Source organism: Apis mellifera, linkage group LG11 (assembly GCF_003254395.2).
Source record: "Apis mellifera strain DH4 linkage group LG11, Amel_HAv3.1, whole genome shotgun sequence".
Lineage (NCBI taxonomy): Eukaryota > Metazoa > Arthropoda > Insecta > Hymenoptera > Apidae > Apis > Apis mellifera.
The window spans coordinates 5,094,302-5,121,585 of record NC_037648.1 but is presented as its reverse complement, the minus strand read 5'-3'; the positions used below and the strand labels follow the sequence as shown (position 1 = coordinate 5,121,585).

Below are 27,284 nucleotides of genomic sequence, written 5' to 3'. Positions count from 1 at the left end.
ATCGTTTTGTTAATTTACCTGTGTTTGTCCAGGATGTGGTGGTAATCGTGCAAGATCAAGGGGTTGTATACGTTTACCAGCGCGAATATCTTTAACTCTTTTAATTGCCAATAATAATTTTTTCTGATGGCCGAGACGCACAATACCAATATCTTCAAGATCTTCCCAAGTGAGAGTTGTTACATCTTCAACTGAACGCATACCCTGTTGATGAAGAGCTCCAAGATATTCTTCGAGTCGTAAAAGTCTAAGCCATTCTTCTAATGAACCAGGAATATGCTCTGGTAAACCATCTCCTATATTTAAATTATCTATTTCCGCTTTCAAGCGTTTTCGATGATTAGGTTTCTTAATTCCTGTAAATATACAAAGTTTTAAATATAAATTTATAATTATATATTTAATTTTTAATTAATAATTTAGTTAGTATTTATGTTACATATGTATAAATTTATGATATATATTTATGATATGATATATATTATTATTATATTATTATATATTATATTATATATATAATATATATTATATTTTAATATTTAATTTAAAAATATAAAATATAAAATTTTTATATAAAAGATATCCATAATTAAAATCAAAAACTTATATTTATCTATCTATATAACAATTCCTAGCAAACAAACAATGAAAATTAGACCAACAGATTAGATTAGATTTATAATAACATATATAACTAAATGAATGAGAAATGAAAATTTGAAAATTTTTTATATAATACAAGATTTCATTCTCTTTATTATTCTTTATAAATGACATATTGCAAATAACTATATAAATTACAATAATATAAATCAAACATAATATATTGTTTTTATTAATGTTTTATTCATTCAATTTTATTATTTTAAAAAACTTTAAAAATAATAATCTTAAAAGAAATAGAAAATTTATGTCCCTTATATTTTTTAATTCATATTTATTATTTAAATACATTTCAACATACATAAAATTCGTTTTACACATACATATCTGTAATTTAAATTATATTATTTGAAAAATATATTTTTTTTAATTCGTTTTATAAATTTAAAAATTGATTAAAAATATACTTGCCTATTGCTGTCAAATCTTCTGGCGTCATACGTGTAATAGTAGCTAAATCATAACCAGCGGAAGCAAATAAAGGAAAGTATTCTTCGAATTGAAGTTCAGTCAACCAAGCATGTACAACATCAAGATCCGCTGGTCTATCGGGATGACTGCCAAGTGAACTTACAGAACATCTGGGAGATGAAGCAAGAGCACCAGGTCCTCTAGGACCTAAATGATATCCAGAAGCTCTTCCAGAATCTAATGAAGCGGTAGAATGCCTAGAACCTGAACCTGATCCTGAACTACCTGGGCTATCTCTTCCAGGACTTTGAGTCATATCGATTCCTAAAAAGAATATATATATATATATATATATATATATATATATATATATATATATATATATATATATATATATAATTACAAATAAAGAATATAAATAATTAATTAATAGAAAAAAATATATACAATTGAACATTAAATTAAAAAAAATTATATTTTGCTAAATATTTTAAATAATATCGGAAGTTCAAAGTCCAATATTATAATTTCATATTAATTTTTTATAATAATAATAATTTATAAATATTAATAATTTAATAATTCTAATATTAATAATTCTTGTTTTAATAAATTTTAATATTAAAAAATTAATAAGTTTAAGTTAAATAAAAGTTTATAAATTAAATAAAAAATGAAATGAAATTATCACTTTATATAATGAACAGAGCATTTATTTCTGATCTTAAAAAAACAAAATAGAAATTATTTTTATATTTCTTAATAATATTTTAATTAAATTATTTCAATTAAATAAAACTATGTAATAATTATTTTTAAATTCAAACAAAGCAATAATTCATGTTTTATATCAGTACTAAATCCTCTGATTGTTAATATTAATAGATATAAAAAAAATTAAAATTTAAAATTATAAAAAATATAAAAATATTAATAATTGTTTGCTTTTTTATTTTAAATTTTATTCAAATTCTATTAAATTCATCTTTATACATTTTAAATTAAAATATATTCATATTAAAATATATTTAATATTTTAATAGTTTTGTTATAATAAAATATTAAACTAAATATTAATATAAAAAAATTAAATAATAAAATAATAAAATAAAATATATAAAATAACTTTATTATAATTTATATATATCATTAAAAATGATTCATATTTTATTTCTTAAAAAAAAAACAAATTTTAATAACAAATATATATATAATAAATATATTTTATATAAAAATATTTGCAAATAATTGCAAATCTTGCAAATAAAATATCGAACAAAAAAATATTTATTTATTAACATATTATTATATATACATATATATAATTGGCAAAGTAATCATTAATAATTAATATATTATATAATAATATATAATATAATAATATAATATATTAATATAATATAATAAAATATATTCTTATTGACAAAAAATTAAGAAATAAACTAATCTTTTTCAAATTTGTTTATATATATTATTTTTTTTACTTTTTATATATAATCGAAAAACGATTTATTATTTATTGATATATGAATTATTATCTTCTTATATACTCTTATTTTTAGTTTCAAACTATTCATTTTAGAAAATGAAAAATATAAATATATTCGCAAATAATTAATTTCTTAACTTTTATTAATAAATATATTTTTTAGAAATAATGATGACTTATATTATAAATAATTGACTTATATTATTATATTATAAATAAAAAAAAATCGAAAAAAAAAATATATGTACTTGAGATAAGACATGAATAAGAATATAGTCTGAGGATGGATAAATGATAATAAATAAATAACAAATTATCACAAACATATACACATTACACATAATTAATGTGTAAGCATATTATCAGTTTTAATAGAACAATAATTCGATAAGCATCACACCTTGATCCTCGGCATGGGCATATTTGCCAACAACTGGTGGAAAGGCAAACCCAGGATGGGTAAAAATAGGCCCCGGACTTTTCCCAGATGGCACACCGTAAGAACTTTCGTCGGTTGTTCCGCCTGGTCCACTTCCGGGCAGGAAACAACTATCTTCACTGCTTGCGTATCCAGCAGAACCGAAGGAAGAGCCAGAATGTCGAAATACATCGGGTACAGCTGGTGGTGCCACTTTCTTCGCTTGGGTCACAGCTTTGGACGGCCGATTCATGCCGCCAACTGCGCACAAATTCATTTCGTTAGTTCATTATTCAATATGATACACCTTGCTGTCATCAACATTATATACAATACTTTTTATAAATTTAATTGCATTTATGAAAATTATATGGTACTTCAAGAAGCAGTTAAAATTTTAACTGTTAAGAGGAACTATAAAATACAATATGAGATATCTTATTCATAGAAGACACATGTAAAAAAGATATGTAAAAAAGAAAACAATAAAGATAAGTTCAAATATAGTATGGATCATGTAACATGAGTATCTTAATTATTGATATTAATTAATCGATTAAAATTTTGTTTATTATAAATGATACAATATTAAAAAACAATATTAACAATATTAACAAAATTAAAATAATTCCAAATTATTTATAGTTCCAAATTCTGAAAATTTATATAAAGACCAAAACAGGATCACTAATTATCTCAGATTTTTTAAAATTTAGCATTCTAAATATAGATACTTAATTTAATAAATATTTTTTTATATTAAATACAAAATATAAATAATGTAACATAAAACAAAAATAAATTATTACTAAATATTCAATTCGAAAAATAAAACTGAAACTAATCCATGTTCTAAAGTTAAGTTTTGAATAATTAAAATCTAATTTAAAAAAAAAAATAAAGTGAATTATTTTCAAATTTCTTAAAATTTGAATAAAATTTTATATAAAGGAATTATATAAAGGAATTCAATATTATCGAATATAATTGAATATAATATAATAAATATAATATAATAAATATAATATAATTGAATATAATATTATTGCTTATGAATTATATATTATTTTTCTATTAATATGTATTTAGTATACAATATGTGCGAGTATACAAAAGCTATATTTTTATTTATCTTGTATTAATTGAACAATATTTTTTTCTTTTCTTTTTAATGTCATTTACTACTAAATAAATTAACATAAAAATTATATTATTATATTATTATTTATTTTATAATTATTATAATTCATACTTAAAAGAAATAAGAAGAAATTCTGAGAAATGTTGAGAAATCCTAAGATGATAATATTTAATTTTTTATATTTTTCATTAACTAATATTAATTTCTTCTTTTTATACAAGAATATTTTTAATTTATTTATATATAACTTTATAATTTTTTACATCTATCAAAAATTCAACAAGATCGAAAATAAAAAAATACTTGTTTTAATTTATAAAAAAGAATTATAAGGTTATATACATAATAAAATAGAATATAATTTCAAAATAAAATTGTGTTTGAAAAAAAATAAAAAAGTCGAATATAAATGTTTTTAAAGTCCTTCGAAATTATATAATTTATGGTATTAATTTAAATTTAAAAAAAATAATGATTAATTCAATAATTCATTAATGGAAAAAAAATAAAAATAATTATGTTAAGTTTTTAAGTTTACTTTATATGTTGCAAATAAATATTTATAAAATTTTGAACATCTTACAAATACTTTAAAAATTAAAAATTAACTTACTAAAAAACTTATTTTAGAGTAAAATTAGAAGAAATAATGTGTATATTATTTAATAATATATTTAATATAATAAAGCATTTTACATAAAAGATATTTTTTAAAATAATTAATTAAAGATTTAATAATTTACATTAATACAATGGATATTAAAAAAATATTACTATTAAATCTTATTAATGTTTTCTGTCCGCAAGTTAAACTCTCAATATGATCGCATTGGATCAAAAATGCATTCGAAAAATCTTGGTTCATTTTTATTAATAATTTATTTGAAATATATTATAATGATAATAAGATTTAAAAAAGCATTTCAGATTGGAATCTATTATATATATATATATATATATATATATATATATATATATGTATATATTATATATAATGTAATATATAAATTATATATATATATATATAATATATTATATAAATATATAATATATTTATATATATATAAATATATTATATATATATATATATATATAGATTATATACAATATATATATATATATATATATATTACATTATATATATATAAAATAGATATAAAAAAATTTCAAATTGAAATATATATATATATATATTTTAATCAAAATTCTTAAAATATAACTTAAAGATCAGATTTTATAATTAATAATTAGATATTTACAATTAATTATTAATTTCCATGTTAATTTTCTTTAAATAATCTAGTTAAAATATATGTAAGAAAAAATTTATATAAAATTAATTATTTTAATTGATGGAATCTTGAAAGAATGTTATAAATTGAATTTCAAATATTTCATTATTTCAATATAATAGAAATTAAAAAATTTTCACATTATAATAGAAGTTAACAAAAAAAAAATTTCAAATTGAAATTTATATGTATTATTTAATTTTGTACACTATATTTGTTAACCAAATAATTTTTTTTTAATATAAGGCAAATATTTTATTAATCAATTTGTAAAAAATAAAACTTATAAATATCTAAGAACAATAATAAAAAAAATAATAATAATACGAATAAAATAAGAATAAGCCAATTTTCGTAATTAAAAAGTTTTAATTTAATAAAATATGAGAAGTTACAAATAATTTTATTATAATAAATATTTTAAATTATTATTTTTTGCATGAGAACAGTATGAGAAAAAAATAATGAGATATAATAAAAATATAAAATAACAGTATATAAAATTAAAATTAAAAAATAAAAATTTTTTTTATATATTTTATTTTATTTTGTTCTTTTAAAATAATTTTTTTAAGAATTTAATATTTCACAATATTAATTTAATACGTTTACAATCTAATTATTCAAAAAAATAGTTTTAAAAAAATAGTTTTAAAAATAATTTTTGAATTATTGTTTTGTTTTCATTTTATAAAATAAACTTAGATTGGAATCATTTACTTTTAAATTTCAATTTTAATTATATTACAAAAATGATTAAAAAAACAAAATCTGTTTAAAAATTAAAACAAAAAAAATAAAAAAAAATTAAATTAAAAAATTAATTTTTTTTACTAAAAATTATTCTTACTTTTTCTTTATTATTCTTTGATAAATTATAAATGCGGCTATTTCATCACAGAAATTTATAGATATTATTTAAATTATTTAAATTATTTATTAAAAAAAAATTTCAATGCAAACAAGATATAATACAAATATAATAATATAATACTAATCTAAATAGAAAAAGTAGAAAAAGAATCAGAATTTATTGAATTATAAAGAATTAGCATCGAATTTATTAAATAACAATCTAATAATTAGAAAACTTAAAAGATTTAACCATTTAAAAAACAATTTGACTAGAATAATTCTGAACAAATATTGAAAATAATTCATTTGAATATTAATTTTATTATCATTTTTCTGTACAAACATTTATTTAAAAACTTGTTATTTTATCTTGTTATTTTTATAAATAACAGATTATAATTTAACAGTGAAATGTTAAAAAAAATTTTTTATTAATTTTTTCATTGAAAATAGTCTTTTAATCTTTTTTTTGCTAATAGTAAGCTGAAAATAAAATTCAAAATAAATATTTGTAAAAAATTACTATCTTCTAATCTGGATAATTTTTTAATATGTTGAGATCATCATAATTAATATCGTAAAGATTTTATTTGATAATCATTTTTATTAAAAAATTATTAATAAAAATGTTCCTTCAAAACAATTTAGATGAAATTAAATTTTAATCTTAATCAGATTTATTGCTACAGAAAATTAATAGCACTTTATACCAATCAGATTAAAAAAGATTTAACAAAATCTCAATTAAAACAAATTAATTTAATTTAATCAAAACAAATGTAAATCAGAAATCAAATAAATTTTTATTTAATATGAATTAATTTATATTTATTAATTTAATTTTGAATTTAATCTCGTCATATCAAAATTAGATAAAAATTTAACTAATTTGATATGATAATAGTTTGTATTTTAGCTAGTTTTCTTAATTTTGTTTTCTTCATCATTGTAAGATAGCCAACTATCAATTGTCTAGCAATAACAATTTAACTGATCTAAATAACTTAACTTAATCTATTCTAATCTGAACTTTTCTAATTCAAAAAAGAATTTTCTTTTTTTATTAATAACTTATTTTATGAATAAAAAATAATTATTAAACGAAAACTTAATAACATTAATTAGAATGATAACTTGAAAAAACTTGAATATGTTAAAAAAAATATCGAAATTAAAGAATAGTACTTTTCTATAAATAATTATCAAATTTGAAAATATCGAAATTAAAAATTTCATAAATTCATTTCAAAATTTAATATCATAAATTGAATATCATTTATAGATTAATGTATATGAAATATTTAAAAAGATGAATATAAAATATAAAAAATATATAATGTTCATAAAAAAAATATAGTATAATATAGTATACGTATATTTATATGCAAAACAGGGGATGGAACAATTTATAATTATTGCAAAAGAAACATATGTAAGATAGTATTTATTAATGAAATATTGATTTTTATAAATATAAATATCAATAAAATTCTATTTTATATATTTATCTATGTTCCGAAGAATAATAACAATTATATAAATACAAATTTTTTTATAGTTGAATATTTTTTTAAAATATAATGTATTTTAATTTTTAGCATATAATTAATATTAGTGAAATTTTCGTCATTTATGATATCCATATTAAAATTGCAAAAGTAATACGATAGTTTTAGATAGTTTTCTTTTGTAGCCTTTGAATCTTGCAGAATTATTAGTCTTAAATTCCATAGATTATCTTTAATAAATATTCGAATTTTTGTTCATTCATTGAGGCGTGAAAATTATATTATATAATATGTAATATTTAAATCAAGTAATATATCTACCAGACGCTAAACCGGAATATAATACTTGAAATATTTAAAAGCATAATAATTTGCAGAATTTGTACAAAAATTTTACGTTTTAAAATTTAATATTTAATATGTTTCTGGAAACACTGATTTATTTTTATATTACATAAATTAAAATAATAAAAAAATAATAAAGAATAATAAAAATAATAAAATAATAAAAAAATTTTCATAATGCACGTGTATTTTATTTTGAAATAATATGTAGAAATAAAAATTCACATTTAATTATATTAATATTTTGAAAAGCAATAATATTCACAATGAATTTATATAAAATTAGATAAATATAATTCTGTTGAAAAATAATGATTTTTCGTCTGCATATCAAGAACGCATTTATTGACATAAAGAGAAAATAAAAATACATATATACAAATATTTTACATATTTTATTATTATATAAACGATATAAATGTTAAATAATTATTTTCTTCTCATATCATTTTTACCTATGTGATATAATTAAATATAAATTAAATATAATTTAAATATATTAAATATAATTAAATATGATTAAACATATTTAATCATATTTTATTTAAAAATTCTGAATAAAATATAATATTAAAAATAATAAATATTTTTAATACTGTATATTGAAAAAGTCTCAATACAATATGAAAATAAACTTAAATGTATTTTATACTTTGATGAATTAATCTTGTGATAAAAACGATCTTTTTCTATTCTGAATATAATGGATTGCAAATTCAGTTATGTGAATTTTAACTGTCATATTTATTCCATAAGTCTAGATCGGCTTAATAATTGTTTTATATAAAAGAAGTTTGTTTTAGTTTTAATAGAAATTTTATTCTAATAAATCAAATGTACTTTTTTTCTTTCGATGCGGATTTGTTTTATTTTGTCATATTTATATGTGAAATTTCCATGTAAGATCTAATTTAGAATTTTATTGTATAAAATATATAAAAAGTAAATATAAAAAATATTACAGCATGATTCTACATCTCTGAATTCATAAAAATCTGTAAATAAAAAACTATGTAAAAATTGACGTTGAAATTCAAAGTTATCACAAAGATAAAAAATTTTAAAAGAATTATAGATTTTTATTATTATAATTTTTTATTATTATAATTTTTTATTATTATAATTCAATATCTTGAAAAAAAAATATTAAATTTTCATTAATTTTCGAATTCATAATTTATTCAATTATTCAATAATTTGCTTAAAACTTTTTTGATCAGAATGCAACAAAAATAGCACTTTTTGTGACATATAGATATTCTAGATTTATTATTATATATTTATTTATAATTATATTATTATATATTCCATTGTAACGCACCAAACGATATGTCAGGCAATATCGGAAAAAGCTTAAAGATTTTATATGACTTATATATGAAAATATCAACAACTTGATAATAATAATTCTTTTCTTTGCTCAAAAATAATGTATGAAAATGTATCGAAAAAAAGAAAAATTAAATATATTCGAAAAGAGATACTTATCACGATTGAAATATCTTATAAATTCATTTCATAGATGTTTTTATTATTTTATTTCTACACTCGATAATACTTTTTAATTATTTTTTAATTATTTTCGATAAAATTTTTTAAAATATTTTTCTTTTTCTTGCTTGCTAAACAACATTGAAATCGAATTTCTAAAAATCTTTATGCATATATTGAAACATATGTATACATTAACTCAAAAGATGAGTTTAAATTAATGGTTCACATAAGATTGAACCACTTCCATATTAATTTTAAATTGTTATATATATATATAACAATTTAAAATTAATGGATTTAACAAGACTGGAAATGGTAAAATAATATACTGATATATATAATAACAAGACTGATATATATACATATACACACAAACATATTTCAATGTGTATAAAAACTTTTAGAAATGTGAATTTAGTGTTTTAAGATAATATAAGATATATACATATATTATAGACATCTATGTATCACAATAAATTTTTGTTATTCTGATCAAAAAATGTAAGCAAATTATGAATAAATTATGAATTCGAAAATTAATGAAAAATTTTTTTTTCTTTTTAAGAAATTGAATTATGATAAAAAATTTTAATCTTTAAAAATTTTTATCTTTTTGATTAGTAAAATTCATTTTTGCACGTATTTTTATTTATAGATAACACTGATTCAAAGATATAAAATCATGCTATAATTCTTTTTAAATATCTTGTTTATACTTATTTATAATACATAAACATTTTATATATTATACATTTTATATATACATTTTGACTTGAAAGGAAATTTGCAATCATCAAAGAGAAAATATTTGTCATTATATCATATATATTTATATCTTCAAAAACATAAAGAATAAAATATATTATAATATTATCTTACGTTCATATTTAGAATTTTATTTCTATATCATATAAAATATGTATAAAATATATATACATACAAACATGTATGTAATCTTTCAATTGAATTGATAAAAATGGATCGTTTTATTTGTTATACACTTTATTATATTTTATGAAGTGAAATTATATAAGAATATTAAATATATATATTGTACTTTTGTAAACTATTAAAATTATAAAAATTATAATGGAGAAATATATATAAATATATATATATTTATTACATAGACTATTAATTAGAAAATTTTTATTTTACAACATTAATAATAATTATAAATTTATAATAAATATAAAAAATAATATGAAAAATAGATATAATCTATATTATTATTATTTGAAAAATTTTATAAATAATATTTAAAGCCTGAAAAAATTCTTATTTCTAATTTGTACATTATATTTATACATTTTGTATATTGTATTTTCTATTTTTCGTTGCTATTTTTAAATTACAATTTTATTTCCATTATTTATTTTAATATTATTATATTGTTGTTTTATAGAATGATCCATTATGGCAATCATTCTGTTGCGATAAAATCTGTGATTTTTTTAAATTTTTCTTATTTTGTGAAATGAACATTATTTAAATATTATAAAAAATTATAACTCAAAAAGAATAGAAAAATATTCTATAACAAAAATTCAAACATGATAAAAAATTAATTATCATTATCGGAAATAAATAATTCTAATATCAATTCTTATTCAATTTTTATTTGAATAAATAAGTTATTTTATAGATTATTTATTATTAATTATTATTTAATTTATAATTCATAAATATAAATAATTATTAATTATTACTTACAAAAAGAATAATTATTAATTAGTAATTATAGAATATAAAAGAATTAATTATTAAATTATTTTATTAAATTATAGATTTTTATTTTATTTAATTTTATTACTTATATATCATTACTTTGTTACTTTATTTGAATATATTTATTTGAATAATCTTTAATATAAATATTTAAATTATTTTAGCATTTATTATTTTATATAATATTTAAATATAATTATTTATTTATTAAATAAATTCAATATAATATGATTTTTTTACGAATATATATGAAATTATATTTTTCTATAGTTTTCCTATGTGAAATTATCATTCTCTAATTATTAATAAAAACTTGTTTTTTTAATTTTTAAATCCAGAAATTTTTTTTCATAATTTTTTTTCGCATTTTTTAATTTTGATTTGATTTTTTTTATAGAACATTTAATTATTTATTTGTTTTTTTATAATAATAAAATATTTGTCAAATAAATCATTTAGAAATAATTTATTTTTAAAATAAAATTTTAGAAACATTTCTGTAATTTATTCGAAGAAATTATTTAATCTTTTTATTTGTTATTTTTAATTTTCATTTCTAGTTCATTTCTCTTCATCCAATTCTGGTTTCCAATAATTTAGTATCCATAAAATGGAAAAAATATAGAAATATAAACATATCGAAATTTGAATAAATTGAACCGAAACATTTTGAATAGAAACGATCGATAATGCGATATTAAACTATCAAATGTATATTATAAGAAACTCAAAGATGTAATAGAATCGACAATAATATAATCATCAAACCAATTATAAAATGAACCTCTCCAGTTTTGTTTGCTAGAAGTGATGATCATCGAAATTAGAAAATTGAACCTATATAACACATATAACACGAATAAAATGAATAAAATAAATATTAATCTTAAAACTTGTAATTATGTAACTTATGTAAAACTTGTACTTATTTAAAATTTCTACTGTATTGAGAATATTCAAAAAATAAATTAAAAATATAATATAAATTATAATATTTTATTTAAATATGAAATATTCATATGTTGAAAACTATATAAATGAAAAAATAAATAAAAAATCAACTATTAAATTATTTATTTTTAAACGGTTATTTATAATGAATTATTTTTAATATAATAAATAATGAAGAAAAATATTCACAGATTAAATAATATATAATTATGAAATTTATATGCTATATTTAATATGTTATATTTTTATTGTATAATTTATTATTCTATTAAATTAATCTGTATGAAATGATTATGTAATTTTTTTATACAAAATGTTAATATATCATGCAAGATATTTTTGGAGAATTGAATTTAAAAATCAAAATGAAATTAAGGTATACAAAAATATTAATTAAGATTTATTTATTAAATTACAAACAATTGTATTAGATAAAATAAAGATAGAATAAAATAGCTCTATTTTCAATTTTTTTATTTTCATTCAATTTTTATATTTTGGTTTCTGGAATTGATAAAAAATTATTTCATTCAAAAATATATCTCAATATATTAATGCTCTGATAAATTTCAACTATATTTAGTTATTAAATTGTCATATAGATATATAAATTATATATAAACTTTTTTTTTACAATATAATATTTTTATTATATCTAACTATATCAAAACTATAAAAAAATAATACAATTAATAAAAAAAATAATACAATTTATAATAAATTAAAGTCAATAAATTAATAAAATAAAATATATTTAAAAGTTTAATAAATTTAACATTTTTTTATAAATCGAAGTAAATAAATTAATAAAATAAATATTTCATAAATTGGTAAAATTAATAAAATAGTAGATTATTAAAATTAGTAAGATAGTTTTGTGATATTAGATCATAAAATCGTTATTATGTTTTTAAACATAATTATAATTATAAATAATTAGAGAAAATATACAAAAACATGTTACTGAAATTCAATTTTGTATTAAATTAGTTTTGAATAAAATTTATAAGAACTTTGAATTATTGATTTCTGATTTTTTATTTTTGTTATTTTAATGCCAAAATGTAATAATTATGAGGAATTGAACATTTATGAAATTTTTTATATAAACTAAAATTTCAAAAATTTATTTACTCTTTATGTACTCTAACTTTATGTACTCGAAATTGTCTTTTTTGATTAATTTAAAGTCATATCAATTATGAATATTAGTGAATTTAAAAAAATTGTCAGGATTAAATGAATTATTTTGTTAAGTAATTTTTTAAGTGGTTTCTTTTTCTATTTAGAAAAAAAAATCATAATTTTTTACTTTTTCTAAATTGTTTTTGATGCAGAATGGTATTTTAGGAGGTATAAATTATTCTTATATATTTGCATTTTTTAATGATAATAATTAACATTTAAAATTTCATAATTAATAAAAATGTTAAAATAACATTGTCTGATATTATTATAAATCATAATTATAATATGATCATATTATCATAAATATTTAACTATTTTCATTTTACTGAAAGATTAATATTATAAAATTTAAAAATACTTATATTGATATAAAGAACATAAATCTTTTAATCAATAATATACTTATTTATAAATATTAGTTTAATATTTCTATATCTAATTTATTATCTATATCTAATTTCTTATATTATATTTCTTATATTCTTCCAAAAATGAAAAAATTAATGTATTAAATATTTGTGAACAATGTTAATAAAAATATATTTCTTACAAAAAATTTTCTTATGGATTGTTATATGTATTATAGTGTATATATTGTATGATAATATCATTATGTAAAATAAATCATAGATTAGAAAAACTAATACTTATTTTATGTAATTCTTGCATTAACAATTTCAGAAACTTACATGAAAATTAATCTAAAATTTAGATTTAAATGTAAATACTCAAAATATTTAAATCTCTATTAAAATTATTTTTTAATATTAAAACGATTTAACATAAAAATAAAATTATTAAAAAATATTTTATTTGTGAGGAATTTAACTTATTTTCTTTAGAATTTTAAAAATTAAGAACAAAATTTTTAATAACAATTAAAAATCTTTTAAACTAGCTTTAGTGAATCAATGTTTTAAATGTTTAAATTATTATTGATAAAAAAAAGAATCGTTATGTTATTTGACTATGTTACTTATTATTGAGAATTATTACTTATGATTATCACATATGATTATAGATTATTCTCTATTATTATTTTGATTAAATTTTATATTTTCTTTTATTATCTTAAATTGATCGAACAATATTTTTCTTTCCTTTTTCTTCTAACATTATATTCTAATAATATAGATAATAAATTAAGAAAAAAAAATAATATTATTCATATAATTTATTACAAAAAATTTTATTACAAGAAATAAGATATTGTTAATAAAAATAAATATATATTAAAGATATTCTAAAACAATTATAAATGTTGAAGTACCATAAATTGCAGCAAGAACTACGTCGAACTACGAATTGCAATATAGATTTTTCTTTGTATATTTATTATCTCAAAAAAACTGGAGATTAATTCTGAAATCAGTTAATTAATATATAGATAATATATAGATACAATACTATAGTTTTATAAAACTTAGTTTATAAAAGAAGAGAAAAATTAAAAAATGAAATACAAAATATATTCGTATAAAAGTAAATAATAAAATTCGTTTCTTAATTAATTAACTATTTTCTTTTAATAATTCAAAATAAAAACTAATAAAAAACAAATATATTATTATCGATTAAAAGAATGAAATAAATTTATTATTAAATATTTTGTATTTATAGTTATATTATCTTACAGAAAAATTTACTTGATCCTAAAATTTTATTTTTAAATGGAAATTTGTATATTTGTAATATGTAGAGCATAATAAATTAGATAATATGGAAATTATATAAAAGATTAATATGTGAGATATATATATATATATATATATAATTGTATAAAAGATAAATGAAATAATTATGTTAGATATATTTTTATAAATTAAATTCAATAAGTAATACTTAAATGTATAAATAAATTAATAATTTATATTATTTATATATATATATTATAAGTATATATTTATATATACTCTATATATATAATATATATATATATATATATATATATATATATATATATATAGAGTAGCTTATAAAATTGTAGTAGCTTATAAATTGTAGTAACTATAATTTGAATATTTTTTTATTTTTTAATGAAATATTAATGAATAATTTTTTATTTTTAATAAAACATTGTAAGTAATGTGTTATATATGTGTTATATATGTGTTATAAGTAGAATAATTTTTTCAGCAAAATATTATTCAAAGTTTTAGTGAATTTTTTGTTTAAACACAACTTTGCAATGATATAATGTAATGATATATAATAAAATAGAATAAAATTGGCAAAAAATTTAAAAATTAATGTTTTATTATCTCACTATAAAAAATATGAAATGAATTATATAAAACATGAAAACATATTGAAATTTTGAGATTTAATTTCATTCCCTTAAAAAGATTTTTCAGAACTAAAAAATTATTCCATTTATCTTTTATTATATATATATATATATATATATATATATATATATATATATATATAACTATTACAGAAATATAAAAATATAACTGTTAATTAATCATTTCTGTACTATTATATTATTTTTAATTTATATAACGATATAACAAAAACAAAATATAATAATTATAATCCAATTATTTTATTAAAAAAAAAATCAAGTTTAAAAGATTATTTATTTGAAAAAAAAAATTATTACCATCAGCATAACAAAAATATCTTCACATAAAAATCTTGAATGAGTATTATTATTGATATAAGATAAAATCAATGATTGTACGTATCATATAAATAATAATAAAAATTATTGTCAATTATCAATGCTAATTTTTTTATATTAAAATTTTAATTTTGTATTTTTATTTTATATTAAAATTTTTTTAATTATATTACTCTTTTCAATGATACAGAAAAAAATATTGAATTCTACTAAATAAATTTTGAAATCAAGAAAAGAATTATTAATAATTATTAATGTATAATAAAATATAATATATAAATTGTTGCAGTGCAATAATATAGAATAAAACAATATTATTTTTCTCTTAATCTTTCAAATTTTTTATAATATACAGCAATTGTTTTCTGCAGATGCGTGCGATGCATGTTTTTTTAAAACTCATGATTTTATTATTATGCAAACTCTTCATTGATCATACGGTTATTGTATTAATCCCAAATCAATTATTACTTGAAAATAATCAGAAAATAGGGATAATCTTCATAATAATCAGTTTTTCTTACTTATATTTTCATTAGCATATTCAATTTCTTTCATCAGCTCTTTAAATCGAAATTTAATATAATTTTATTTTCCATTCTCAGTAGAATTGCTTAACTTTCGATAATTTTTAGTAGAAATTCTGCTATAAATTAGAAGTCAATGACAGCCACTGACAATAAAACAAAAATAAAAACATTAAACCTTATTATAATTAGTACACATGCACGCGCGCGCATATAATTTTTTTGATTTTAGAGATATTTACAAAAAAGCCTTTTCATTTATTAGACAAATGACTTACTGTATAGGAATCAGTAATGAAAATATATCTCGTATTTATTTATCTAATATTTATGGTAATTTTAGTTATTATTTCAATAATTGTTTTATATATTTTTATTCCGTAGATCTGCAAATTTTTTTAATTAAAATAGTTTTTTAATTAAGATAATTAAGATTTGTTAAAATATGTATAATGAATATATATAATGAAAAAAATAATAAAAAGCGGTTGAAATTCTAAAATAATAAGAAATAGTTGAACCAATAACTTTCAAAAAAATAAAATACTGTCTACTATCATTTTATTGATACGTGATGTCCTTATAGATTTTTATCGAGCTCCTATTTAACAAGACTTTCTAAAATTATTTTATGATATGCATATAAAAGAAAAAGTAATAAAAATTAGCCGTCCCCATTATCCTTCGAAAAAATAAAATTTTTTATGATATGTCAAATGCATAAATTAGTTATGCAATATTCTTTTCGGTGGAATATTCAATTTAAAGCTTGTAGATAATGAAATCATTCACAGTATTTATTTGGAAAATGAATATCAAAATATATGAATAATTTTTCTTTTAGAAAATATATATATATATATATATATATATATATATATATATATATATATATATATATATATATATTTGGTATAGAAATATATTAAATAACAAGTATTCATGATTTAATATTATTTTTTAAATTATTGGAAACATTTTATAGTATTTTTAAATATTCTGTTTTTTATAATTTATGTATATATATAATTTTGTTATTTTATTTTTCATATTTATTTCAGATTATATTCATATATAATATATTAATCATGAAAATTTATCGTTTAGTTCATTTTTCATAATGAAAGACAAAAAGAAGATAAGAACAATTTAATATTCTTTTCTTTAAAGGAAAACAAATATACTACATGATTTTTAATATTATTGTTATTAATAATAGCTTGTAACATTTATTATAGAATGGCTTTTACAATTTCGATTTATGGCAATATTATTGACCAAAATTATAATATTATTGATTTTTTGCAAAGAAATATTGATACATTTAATATATTGTAAGCAAGATGGATCGTAAGATTATATCGATTTGAGTACATTTTATTTTCTAACCGGCTACACTGGTGATATGTCATTTTTGACGAAGAGATTGATATAATATATCATTGATATAACTTTATATCGGTCATAGCATTTTTCATACAATTTTTAATAATATAACAATAAATAATAATTAATTAATAGTTATTTATATATTAAATATTAAATATATATATATATTTTATAACTTTTATAAATGGATAATAAATTTATATAAAATGATCAGAAACAAATACAATACAAACAAAAATATTTCTCATTATAAAAAATTTTATTTTATATATTCAAAAGTTCTAATTTTATTAAAAATTTGTATATGTGTAGTTATATATATATATATATATATATATATATATATATATATATAATTGGATACATGTATATTGGATACATGTATATATGTAGTAATTTTTTTTAGCGAAGTATCATAAAACGTTTTAAAATTATTAATGAAAATTGTGAATTATTACGAAATTAAAAATTCAATAAATATGAAAAGTTTTACGAAGAAATTTCATCGTGTATTTTCATCAAATATTACTTATTTCGTTACGATTATATACGATTATATGTCTATGTATATCTACATATATATTTCTTCAAATTATGCATATTACTGTTTTTATATTATAATGTGAAAATCAAATAATATAAATAATATTGTACATATAATACATATATAAACATTATATTATATATATGTTTATATATATAAAATACATCACAATATGCGTATTGTATTATATATAATAATATTATTTCATTTATTTATATGATTTGTTTATCACATTAAATAGTGCTTTTTAAAAATATAATAATAAAAACTATAAAAACATAACTATTAAATATAAATAATACACTAAAGAATGAATAATAAACAATAAATATTTTCTACCAACATGAAATATTTAAAAATAATTTAAAAATAAGTTATTATTCTATCAAAACTGCACATATTATATTTAAGCTTTCCAATATTTATCTCATTCTCAGATATTAGCAAATTAATTTTCTCCTTTTTCTCATTTGAATTATCAGATAAATAATATATTGCATAATTTTATAATATTTATTAAACAAAATTTTATTCATATAATAAATATTTAAATAATAATGAGTATAATATTTTATTCATTAACAAATATACATACAATCAAATAAAAATGTATCCTAATAAGAATATATTATTATTTTGATAATTTAAATTTTTAGTATATTGAATATTTTTACATATTTAAATTTTAATGTATCTTTTTTCTTTCATATAATTTCTCTTATATAATATTTCATGTAATATTCAAATAGCAAAATATAATACATTAAAAAATTTTTTATTTTTACAATAAGTTAATAAATTTTTTCATTTTTGATATTTATATAAAATATTATAATATTGAATATTACATATATATTTTACAATAGATATAAGTTAAACCAAAGAAATATCTATTTTATGTTTATGAAAATATTTAGATAAATAAAATTAAATTATAAAACTAAAATAAACAGTTTTTATAAAAAGATCATTTTTTTAGAATGAATAATTAGAATAAATAGAATTGCTTAAAAAACAAAAAAATAATATTAATACAAACAATTGCACAATATAGATTATTAAAAAAAATAATAATAATTGTTAATATATTAAATATTAAAATGCTATTAGACAAAAGAGATATCAAACCAAACAGTAATTTTTTAACAAAAATTAGTTTTTTTTTCTTTGAAATTGATAAATGTTTAAACAATTTTGTGAAATGAAATTTTTTTTTCTATAAATATGTATGATATCAACAGTTTATTATTATATCTATAATACTTAATATTTTGTTGTTTCATTTATATTTATTTTAAATATTAAACATAGAAATTCAAGTTATAATAATTAAAATTGTATTTTTGCAATCAATTATAGATATTTTTTATATTTTAGAAGAAATATAAATTTCTTCGTTATATAATATAAATATATATAATATAAACTTAACCAATTATAAAAAAATATAAAAAAAATTAATTAAAAAATATAAAAATAAATATAATATATAAAAAAATATAAGAATAAAATAAATGTTATATATATAAAATCATTATATAAATATCAAAAATTTATAAATGTTATGAATGTTAATATCATAAAATTTTATGATTTCTTACAACTTTCTTTTTATATATTAATAACATTGTTAAAAAAAATATTGAAGTTATAAATATATTTATCCATCAAAAATAAATTTTAAATTAATAAAATTTATGTATCAATAAATAACATTTCTATAATTAAAAAATTTTACCATAAAAATTATTTTAATTATTTTATATTCTTTCTCTTTTTTTATTTAATAAATTTTTTATTGAATTATTTATATTATTATATTTATATTATTCAAATTATTTTGCAATCAAATATTATTAAAATATAATTTATTAAATAGATAATGCCTATTATTAATATAAATACGGGTAATTTGAATAAAATATTAGATTAAAAAAAAATATTTTTAATGACTATTATTTATCATCATAATCATTAATCAATATCAATTTTTAATTTCACTTTACAATTAAAAATGTCAAATCTTTGGAAATCATGTTGAAAGTATTTTATTATAATTGAAAATAATTAGATATATTAATCATTTAAAAAGTCTTTAATATATTTATTATATTTATATTTACAAAAATTTAATAATGTTTTATTATGGGGAAAAATTAAATTTTTTTTTATAATTCGTATCAATAATTTATTGTCAAATATATATGTATTTTATGAATATTTAAATAAATTTATTATACAAGTTTTTATAAAAAAAATATTATTTTATATTTTTGATTTTTCATTTAGATTTAATATTTTTAATTAATCTTATTATATAACTCAGCATTGTATATACATTGTTTTAACTAATTAACTAACTAATTAATTATTAGCATTGTTTTAAATAATTAAGTGATAAATATTTGTTTTTGATGAAATTATTATAAAACTATGGTCATTTTAATTTCAACCAAAGATAAAATAAATAGAACGTTTTTCTATTTTAATAATATTTTTAAGAATTCAATTTTAAAAGGAATAAATTTTTTATTAAGTAAAAATTTTATTTCCAATACCAAAAAATTATTATTATTTCAAAAACTAATGAAGATTCGAAGCTAAAATTTTATAAAATTTTAAAATTTTATCAGAATTCTCTTCTTTGTCTTTTTTCAATATTCCAGCTTATTCGGCTATGGAGTATATATTATATTATATTTAATTATATAAAATAAAATAATTTAAATAAATAGTTTAAAAAATAAATAAAAAAATAGTTTAATTAAAAATTTTATATTTTATTTTTTTTTAAATATACCCAATTTAAAGTTAATAAGCTTTTATGCATTTGAATTTATTTAGAAGTAAAGATATAATAAATCAAATATAATAAATCAAATGTATAATAAATCAAATGTTTTGTAAATGAATTGACATGATAATGAATCAAAAATTATTGTCAAATATTAAGAAAAATACTGCAATCTTTCAACATATGCTTCTATAAAAAAATATACTGAAATTATATTAAAACAAACGGAGAAAATAACTAAACATAGATATTATATAATATTTTATAATTAATTAATGTCTTATAAAAGATATCCAAAACTACTCGACAATAAAACAATAAAATAATAAATTAGCACTAATTTTTATTTACTTTTTCTTTTAAACAAAAAAAATTAAATCCGAAATTCGAAATTATTTGATGACTGAATTATTCACAAAATTAAACGTCTAATAATAAAAATAATAAAAATGAATACAAATATATCTAAAAATAAAAACGCAATATGACTAAAATATTTTATCATATTTCAATAAATAATTCATAAAAACATTACTTAAAAAAATTTTTAAGTAAAATATTTATTTATAACTAAAAAAAAATATTTTTAATTAAATAATAATTAATAGTTAATTAAATAAGTTTTTTTATATTTTTAAGTATGTTTAAATAAATAGTTTATTTTATTTAAAATTATTTTATAATTTATTAAAATATAGAAATAAAATTTATATTATGCTTTTATTTTTGAATATGTATATTTGTATTCATTTTCATATTTATTTTCATTATCAAAATTTTGATAACCATTTATTTATATATGTGTGTATTTCTATTTAATTGATTTCTATCTGGAATTCATTCGTAATTTAAACACAAAAACAATTATTACAAAACATCATCAAATTTATTAAAAAAAAAAAGAGTAAAAAATTTGACTATTCAAGATCAGTATTTGATTGCGAATTATTATATCTATAATTTCTACTTTTTACGGTCTTACCACGTGTCTGTCCTTATGTCACGTATACATCATAGATATAATGACACGTCAGACTTTTAACACTGTCATTCACTATAATGCAGTCTACATTCTTTTTCCTATGCATGTTCTCTCTGCCTATTCTTCTGCATTCCTATATTTAGTATCTGATTTTGTACGTGTTTCCGTCTACTTATCACGTATCTCAGCTTCTGCATTTTCTTCTTCTATTATAGTATCGGTTATCTGATATTATTATTAAATGAATTTGATTGATTGATTTCTTCCTCTTAATTTTAATATTTAAGATACTTAATTTTCATATTAATCTTGAAATTATTAAATATTAATTTATGTTATAAAATATAAAAAATATATTATTTTAAACAACTTTCTCCTTCATATATAACACAACTATTTTAATTTTTGAATTATTTGGAAAAAATTTTCGATATTGTATATTGAATTCTGCTTATATGTACATGTTCATAGCAACTTATCTAATAATATGCGATTATTCTGCAATTTCTCAATTGTTTATATATATATAAATAAAAAATATCGGATATAACTTATTCATATTATTTCATATTATTTATTTAATGAACTTGAGCATCATGGATTTAAATAATAAAAATGTAAAAAAATTCTTTGATGATCAAATAATTAAAATTAATTTTCTCATTGAATGTATAAGATGTCAATTCTTAGAAAGCAAAATAAACATAATAAGTATAAAAAATATTGGTTGAAGCTTTGTTAAATGATAAGCAATTAAAATTTGCATCAAAGTGAGATCGAAACAAACTAACAATTCTATTACCATTATACTTTTATTTCATTCTATCTTTCATTTAATGCAAAATAAATTATTTATAATTTGATAAATAAATCTGAATCGACATTTTTGTGTAGCAAAACTATATAACATTATATTTTATATAACTTATATATTTGTTTTAGCTATTAGAATCAAAAGTATTAATATAATATTTATACATATTACAAAAAAAATCTTAAAAAGATTTGATTTTCATTCAAATTTATAAGAAAATAATTATTATATTTCTATTTTTTAATTTCAACTTTTAAATATGTTTTAAATGAAATTTTAAATAATATATATATATAAGAACTGCTTAGCCATAGTTTTCGAAATATTTACAAAAAAAGAAAATGCTTTTATATATATATATCATATTATATATATATCATAAAATTTCGTCTATATATATATATATATATATATATATATGTGTGTGTGTGTGTGTGTGCAGAATGTCTGCGATATTTGATATAGCAATAAATCCTTTGGATTCGTGGAATATGAAAATAAAATATAAAAAAACGATTACATGATTGAAATTACAATAAAAATATCGAAATAATAATTAAAAATACATTCAAAGTAAACCTAAAAATGTTATATAGAATTAACAAATCCAATTCACTATTTTCTATTTCAAATTTCTAAATAGAATTCTCATTAATGTTGTGTTAAATAACTTCCGAAAAGATATCGTTAGTAACGCTCAAGAATTGTTTAATCAGATATCAATAGTTTAATTCACACATAGTGTACACAAATGTACACAAAACAATCGCTAGAATTGTCATTGTGAATCCATGCTATATATTTACAACAAAATGTTTCCCACACAATTAAAAATTTCAAAATTGAAAAATAATTACATATAATAAAATATTACAAACAACGACGATATAAAAATTTCAAGTAAATTTAACTCCATTATTAATAAAAGATACTATAATATTCTACATATATTCGCAAATAGATACATGATTACAAGAAATATTTACAAACAATCTAATAATATGTTCACAGAAATAAAATATGTTAAATATTACTAATATAACTAAATATCTATAAAGTTCTTTTCATATACAAATACAAATTATTATCAGAATTATTAAAACAATAGACAGGCAACAAACTTCAAGTAATTAAAAAATAAATAAAAATATAATAATTAAAATTAAAGTTAGAACTTTATAAAAAAAAAATAGTGAATATTAAAAACAAAAAATGCAAATTTTCATACTTACTAAACTAAACAAACTAAATTATTAAACTAACAAACCATAATTATAAAATAAAATTCATCTAAAAATAAATATAAATAAAATCATTAAAAAATTAAAACAATCACACTTTTATTATTTTTGTTTATCATATAACTCAAATCAAATAAGAATAATAAAATATATACAATATAGAAAAACTACTAAAATTCAGATTGCTCGCAATGATCAAATTTTTAATTATCAAGACCGAATATATATCGTGAAATATCGCAATGTTATCGCTGTTAAACGTATGGCCAATTCGAAAAATTATTACAATAAGCTCTTGTCAGAGCTTGTCAAATATAATAAATAATCATTTAAACCATGATAAAATTGAAAATATAAAATATTTTTCAAAGAAAACTATTCAAAGAAAACATTTAGCAAACTACAAAGATGTATAATTCGTAAACACTTTTAATTTTCCCTACTCTAAAGAAAAATATTGAACAATAGAAATTAATTAATTATTAATTAATTAATTATTCAATATCATTGCAAATAAATTTACTTTAATTCCTCACTAGGTTTATAACAACATATTGTACATAAGTAATAGATTAGATAAGTAATAGATTAACGCACAAGTACAGAGCATAATCAAAATAAACACAAAACGTCAGTCATTTAAATTATTTCAATGAAAATACAAAATTAAAGAAGTCATTAATTCAATCAATCAAAAATATAAAACTTATAACTAATATGCTAACAATATAAACTATATTATTACAGCAAATTATAAACTACACTACTACAAATACAATAATTAATTTTCATGATAAAAGTATTAATAAAAAACTTATTAATAGTAACAAATAATGAATTGTTCAATATAAAAATAATAACATAAAAATAAAACAAAAATAATAAAGACTACAAGAACTTGAAATATTTATCCATATATATAATATCGATAATATGGCAATTTTAGAAACTTATGAAGAGAAAATGCAATAAACTCACTTCAAAATAAAAAATTATATAAAAAATTATATGAAAATTCCATTCTATACCAAATATGACATCAAGCTTCTTCCTTAAGAAGAGCACATAGTGGAATTACTTTCTTTATTATTAAATGAAATACAAATACAATCTAGCAACTACTATAGCAAATATGATTATCTTCAAATAATTCATTGTGTGAATCCATATTATATATTCACAAAAATGTTTCCAATAGGAATAATACGAATAATAGAACAATACAAGAGAAGAAATCTTTTTTAAAAGGAGCAAATAACAATGTCAAATATAAACACTAAAGATCAAAAAGATCATTTAAAAGTAAAACATTATTACATATCATACAATTGTCTTTAATATCAGTATCAAATCTATCTTATTAGGTAACATCAATTGAAAAAACATTTCTAATATTTATATACTTATAATCCTATAAATTTTTCTATCATCAAAAAAATTAAATACATTTGAAACTAATATCAATTTTGGAATTAAGTTCTGATCATTTCTTTATTAAACTAGATATATTTTTTTGTATTAGATAGAATATATTAGATAGAAAATCGATTCCAATCAAAAATATATTCATATTTTATAATAATAATACAGACTGAGACAGATTTATAAATATTATATTAGAAAAGAATATTAATCAACGAAAAACTAACTATAACATCCTAATTATTTAAAGTACATTGAAAATGCAATAAACATAAAAAGCAATTTAGTCATTTTTTGTTATGGAATAAACAATAAATTTGGTTTACTATATCTGAATTATATATTATAAAAATAAAAGAAAAAAGAAAAGCAAAATCGTAATGTAAAATAAAAAAAAAAAACAAAAATGACTGAATGCATTAAGCAAAAAAATTAAGAAAATTTTATATTACAGCAAAGAATTCAATCAATTTTTCAACTTCTTAAATTTAATATCAAACGAAGATATAAATTTTTCATTATGTGGAAGACTACAAAAAGAGTAAAAAAATTAATAATATCGACATCAGCATTAAAAAAAACGAAAAATTCAAACAGACTAGATAATATAAATACAAATCTCAATATTTATTTAGAATATCTACATCAAATTTTTCAATCAAACATCATAACAAATACGAATCCAACAACAAATGATTCTGAAGAATGGTTGAGAACAAAACAGCACAATATGTAATACTACAAAAAAAGAAATAAAACGATTTAACAATAAAGATATAAGAATAATTACTGTAATATTCAACATTTTCAAAAAATTCAATATTTTAGTATGAATTTTCCTAGTATGAAAATTAACCGAAATAATAATGTTACCTAATCAAATAAAAACATACGAGAATCTTATTTAAAATTTCTCTTTTATCAGTATTATCTAAATTATTAGAAAAATTCTTAATTAGAATCAAATAATTAATAGCAATTAATAATGAATCATTAGCTTAGAAAAAAGTACACGATAATCGAATAAATCTAATAACAAAGATAGATTAATCACGATTATTTTAGAAAATATATATATTTATATTTATATATATTTATTTTTAAATATAAAAAAATTTCGATACGATTTAACATGATTTATTATCGAAAATATTTCTCAAATTTATATTTTAAGTTATTAAAATTTTATTCGAACAATAGAACATTTTACATAAAAATAAAAAGTTCATAGTCAGACTTATAAATATACATCATAAGTGCTACAGTATTATAAGATAGTAGAGTATTTTATACTTTATATACGCATGTTCTCCAATAAGCTCAAACAATATAATATTTGCTGATATTTGTATATTGCAGATGACACTGCAATAATTACAATTCATAAAAATCTATATGAAACATTCAAGATTCTGCAAAACTATATATAAATTTACTTAAAAAAATTAATGGAAAATTAGTA

The 27,284-nt window shown here is 16.4% G+C and overlaps 1 protein-coding gene across 6 annotated transcripts in view; it reads right to left on the bottom strand.

Annotated features, from left to right (window-relative positions):
* The window catches only part of LOC726770 (caskin-1-like), a 97,899-nt gene that overhangs the window by 12,667 nt on the left and 57,948 nt on the right, over positions 1–27,284 (bottom strand). For all 6 annotated transcript variants that reach the window (XM_026443563.1, XM_026443562.1, NM_001242523.1 and 3 more), the window contains 3 exons: positions 2,964–3,242; positions 1,075–1,398; positions 19–356 (listed from right to left, as the gene is read on the bottom strand). In XM_026443563.1, coding sequence (XP_026299348.1) covers positions 19–356; positions 1,075–1,398; positions 2,964–3,234 — 933 coding nt within the window. In that variant the 5' untranslated portion in view covers positions 3,235–3,242. The remainder of the gene's footprint in view (positions 1–18; positions 357–1,074; positions 1,399–2,963; positions 3,243–27,284) is intronic.